We start from the raw sequence: 5514 nt of genomic DNA on the forward strand, positions 1-5514 counted from the left end.
GGACTGAAAACAACAATCCAAAAACTCCCAAACTTGAAACAATTTGTCCAAAAATCAATACACCCTCAAATACCTCAACTGCCATTTCCAATATCATCCTCAGTTATTGACCTTCACATTTTCTTTAAAAAAAATTAATTCCATGTAGAAAAAAACACACCCAGTACATGTATCTTAGCTTCCAGAAACACATGCAATCAGTTGATTCAAAGTCAATGATTTGGTCATGTTTGGTGTACCATACTTTGAATTATCATATATAAAGATGTTGTATGTGAGTTTCTCTTAATATTCATGCATTCTGTAAGTAAGGCTGCTTCGATCGGTGCTTTCAAGTTAAGCACAACGGATAATATTAACAAGGGAAAACGTCTGGTGAAAGTTATAACACCTCGGAGTCAAATTATGGGGTTATCTCAACCGAAGGTTGTCACCGGTGATCATGGTTATGTTCTTGAAGATGTTCCTCATATGACGGATTACATACATGATCTTCCGGTATGTTATGTATCTCCATCTCTCTCATCACACATGCACACAAACACGAAACCTTTTTTAGGACAAACATGTTGTGTTCCTGGTTAGAATTCATTTAATTCTTGAAACCGTTAATTTTTTTGGTCAAAAAAGGTTAATTTTATGTTGTTCATATGATAGTTGGTACCCTTAACGGTGGACAAACAGGATTAACTTTTTTTCTCACTATTATTTTATATTTTCTTTCAGTTTTGTTGTTAGTCATGCCGTTACTATATTTTATATTTCCTTTCAGTATTAATTTAATCTTTTATTTTATTTAAGTTTAGGATGTTTTATATTTTATATATTTCCTTTTGGATGTTTAAAAATTTTATAATTTATATATTATGTAATCATAATATACTTGCACATGGTGCTTGCAATGTGTGCTTGCAAGATATAATGAAAGAGAAAGAGAGCGGGTAAGCAACTACACAACTGTTTTATCTATCATAGTACAAAAGTTTGTATGATTATCAGTGCACCCTTTTAAATGCCGGTTGCATAGTGCATATTTGATTCTCTCTCTATATGTACATATATGCGTATGTATCCTCTAATTAATTTTTTATTAATTTATTTTTTAGAGTTGGTCCTGATTTGTTGGGGGTTGGGATCAAAGGTGAGTTTGAATTTGGTGATAAGTTTTATAAGCGATCTTAATTGTACCTTTTTTGAATACTAACAACTTTTCTGCATGATGGTAATATGAATTATGAAGTGTATCTTACTGATATTTAAATGTATGCTTTGTTACAGACTTATCCTAATCCGCTTCGAGATAATCCTGCATACGCGGTTGTTGAGTAAGTTAACAATCATAGCACTTTAACTAATCTCACTTGTCAGATTCGTAATTTGGATTCTTAAGAACTTGTTCTTGTGTTTTCTCAGGCAGTATTTTGTTGACATGGATGACACTATTGCTCAAAAGGTCAGCATTTTTCTAACTTACATTTGATTTATGTTTTTGTGTGATTAATAGTCCTGATAATGTGTTTCCATTTTTATAGATTGTTGTTCATGCCAATAGTCCTAGAGGCACACATTTTCGACGAGCCGGACCCCGCCAAAAGGTAAAAAAAGTCACTTGTATCAACTACTTATAAATAAGAGAAAATCACAAAAATAATCATGGCTAGCTGTTATTTCAGGTGTATTTCAAGTCAGATGATGTTCATGCTTGTATTGTGACATGTGGGGGCCTATGCCCTGGTCTCAACACAGTAATTAGGGAAATCGTCGCTAGTTTACACGATATGTATGGCGTTACAAGAATAGAAGGGATTGAAGTAAGTTACTAATACTTTCATCCCATATTCCCATTTATTTCCCTTTAAACCCGAACCAACTTATATCCTATGTTAATGAATATGCAGGGTGGATACCGAGGTTTTTACTCACGAAACACAATACCATTAACACCTAAAGCGGTTAACGGTATTCATAAACGAGGTGGGACCATAATCGGGACTTCACGAGGTGGATATGATAATAAGAAGATAGTTAATAGTATTGAAGACAGGGGAATAAATCAAGTATATGTAATAGGAGGAGACGGAACACAAAAGGGGGCGTCTGCTATCTATGAGGTAAACATTTTGAGTTTAAACTAAATTAACGACTTTAAATTTCAATGAAGGAAAATTGTGTTATTGCAGGAAGTTAGAAGGCGGGGTCTTAAGGTTGCGGTTGTTGGGATTCCGAAAACTATTGATAATGACATTCCGGTATGTGGTTTAAGGTTGTTAGTTTTAGTTTTTTTTTTCCCCTGGCTTTTTATTAATATTATTTGATCTTGTTCACAGGTTATTGATCAGTCATTTGGCTTTGATACGGCTGTTGAGGAGGCTCAACGGGCTATTAATGCAGCACATGTTGAGTCAGAGAGTAATGAGAACTGTATCGGGCTCGTGAAGTTAATGGGACGAAATAGTGGTATGTTTTTATGATATGATGTTGGGCTGGGCGGGTTAGGTTGAGTCGCAAACACTTTCTGTCAATTTTCCAAAAAATAATATTGAGTATCTATCAGTTTGTTAATTATAATTCTAGAAACTATATTATCACTATAATCTAAATCTTTTGATTAAAATGTAGGTGGTCGTATACATTTGTTTAATAGTCTGACTGTTTGATGTAGTTTGAACCGTTCTCTTTTATAAAAGCAATATAATCATTAGTCACTGTGGTTTCATTCTCGTTTCAGTTAAAGCCAGAGAATGTGTATACTGAAAGTGTTATTAACGTGTTAAATATGTTTATGCAGGGTTTATTGCAATGTATGCAACTCTAGCAAGCCGAGATGTTGATTGTTGTTTGATTCCTGAGTCATCTTTCTATCTTGAAGGACCTGGAGGTCTTTTTGAATACATAGAACAAAGAATTAAAGAAAATGGGCATATGGTGATTGTTGTCGCAGAAGGCGCGGGCCAGGATCTCGTGGCCGAGAGCTTAAGAGCTAACGATGGCAAGGATGCCTCTGGGAACAAGCTTTTAAATGATGTTGGCCTGTGGTTATCACAAAAGATCAAGGTAAGAACCACAACTCACAAGACACAAGCACAGACATGTATTGGCTGGATTAGGCCTAATGGGCCGGACCTCATATGGTCCTAAGCCCAAATGTTGAGCCCGGTCTAGACATACGTCGCATGTTTGACCTCAATAAGTCATGATCTGATTTTTGTCTATTGATTTTTTATAAACAGGATCATTTCAAAAAACAAACAGAAATGGAGATCAACCTTAAATACATAGGTAAGGAACTGTATATACATCATTTTTCCCTTGGGTTATGTGTACGAGTCGGTTTTGGGCTCAAACCAAACCAAAGACTGAACAATCATTTTTCGGGTTTTGAAGAAAATTGTTCGATTTCGGTTTTCACTATGAGTTCGCTTTGGTTTCGGCTTTTTCAGGTTTGCCATCTGGGCTTATTAGTTGGCCCAAAATAATTAACTTGGGCCTAACATTTATCTATTTTTTAATTAATGATTAATTGATTATTACATATTTGGACCTAAAGTTTCGAGCTACATCATTTATTAGTTTCTAATATCTTATTAATTATTTAAAAACGGTTTTTTGGGTTCGACTTGTTCCAATTCTTTCTCTTTGGTCCATTTTTTTTAGTTGGTAGACTGGTAGCAATATTGAAACAGAATAGTTGTTAAAAAAGTATTAAACCAAACCGTCAGTTTTATAGTGGGTTCGATTATGACATGTATTATGGTGTAATTTCGGTTTTGTGCACACCTCTAAACAAAAGGGTCTGGATTTGTATTACAGATCCTACATACATGATTCGAGCTGTTCCAAGCAATGCATCGGATAACGTTTACTGCACTCTTTTGGCTCAAAGTGCGGTTCATGGAGCCATGGGTGGCTACACTGGCTTTACTGTTGGCCCGGTCCATGGTAGAGAATGTTACCTACCATTTTATGTAAGTGAAAATTACATTCGTACCGTGCTAATTATCTATTATGGGAAAAAGTAACAAAGTTCAAGTGAGTTTGTTATCATAATGTACGTTATTGTTATTTTTGCAGAGAATAACTGAGAAACAAAACAAGGTTGTGATTACCGATAGGATGTGGGCACGGATGTTATCTTCAACGAATCAACCGAGTTTCTTGAACACAAAAGATATCATTGAGTCAATCAAGGACGAAGCACCACCAACTCAGTTGCTAGATGACCAGGTGACGGATAACGGTTTGGTGACCAAGGAAACTATTGCTTGCTGATTGTGGTCATGACGCGAATACGATCTTATTTCCAAGTTGCATGAAATGAATAAAAGTCTTGTATCACTAATGCGTGTATATATATATATATACAGTAATGGTTGGTAAAAGAGGGGTGTTGGTTATATAGATTCTGATGATCTCTGAAAGTGGAGATGCTACTTTATGTAATTGTTTGTGCAAGAGTTGTGCTTGAATAAAAAAACCCCTTACATTGTAGGTTTTAATCCTATTTTGTCTTAACAAATATGTCTCTTCATGCATACTATATATAATCAGCCATCTGTAAACAAGATGAGATGTCTGAAGACTGCAGAGTCATGTTAGACTTACTTAGTTACTTGTTATATTTAATCAGATAATGTTTATATTATATTCATAGTGATTGCCAATTTATGTAATATGGGAGACTGATCATGTAGATTTTGTCTTCTTTAACATATTTTTTTTTGTTTCTTCTATATATTGCGGGGGTCGGATGTGGCATGGAGGGGTATCCGATGTGAAAGCATGTTGTGTACTCGCCAGTCGTTGATGAAGAATAGAGAATCGAAATAGTTACGGGGTTGCGGGAACACCAAACCCCACCTACGGGTGAGAGGCGTATAGCGAATTGGTGATTGTATACCCCAAAGTCTTATAATTGTATTGATTTGTCAAGCGTGTTGCAAGTCATTTTTTTAATAATATTCATGGCCAACACTAACGGTGTGTCATAGACCGGGGCACGTTTCTTTCAGGGGCGCCAAAATTTTAAAAAATTCTTGATGTTATATATAGAATACCCGGACGCTTATAATTTCACTATTTTTATAATACCCAAACAACCTTTTAGACCCACTTTTTTTAGATTACCCAAAAACTTATAGTTCCATTAAGAATTGAAAAGCGCATATCACTTTTGATTAACCAATAAAAGTTAAATAAACAAATAAAAAGAAATGAATAGGCGGGATAACGGCTAAGTCGACTTCGAACACCAACAGTCACGGTAACATCTGCATAAAGAAGTTTTTCGAAATTATAGTTATTGAAATCTTATTTACGATCTACAATGCCCCAAGAAAGACGTAAGAGGATCACGATGATAACTATTGAGAACGAGATATTAGAGAACATAAACTGCGAAAAGTTAATTCACCAATTTGCTATCAAGAATGTTAAGAGAGTTTCATAATTCCTCGGTTAGCTATTAGCTTATTCAGTATGTCAAAAACCCATTTAATACCATGATTTTGTTAATTG

The 5514-nt window shown here is 35.0% G+C and overlaps 1 protein-coding gene across 1 annotated transcript; it reads left to right on the top strand.

Moving 5' to 3' along the window:
• The first annotated feature begins 273 nt into the window (after positions 1-273).
• Positions 274-4284, top strand: LOC143536736 (ATP-dependent 6-phosphofructokinase 6-like). Its single transcript, XM_077030659.1, has 12 exons — positions 274-498; positions 1279-1325; positions 1414-1453; positions 1533-1595; positions 1674-1811; positions 1899-2111; positions 2181-2249; positions 2328-2457; positions 2789-3054; positions 3231-3279; positions 3811-3965; positions 4072-4284. Exons 1-12 carry the CDS (start codon positions 295-297, stop codon positions 4267-4269), a joined length of 1572 nt encoding a protein of 523 aa, XP_076886774.1. The 5' UTR covers positions 274-294; the 3' UTR covers positions 4270-4284.
• The last annotated feature ends 1230 nt before the right edge of the window (positions 4285-5514 follow it).

The sequence above is a fragment of the Bidens hawaiensis genome, unplaced genomic scaffold (assembly GCF_021521415.1).
Source record: "Bidens hawaiensis isolate Kalapana, Puna unplaced genomic scaffold, B.hawaiensis_p1.1 tig00010900_1, whole genome shotgun sequence".
Classification (NCBI taxonomy): Eukaryota; Viridiplantae; Streptophyta; class Magnoliopsida; order Asterales; family Asteraceae; genus Bidens; species Bidens hawaiensis.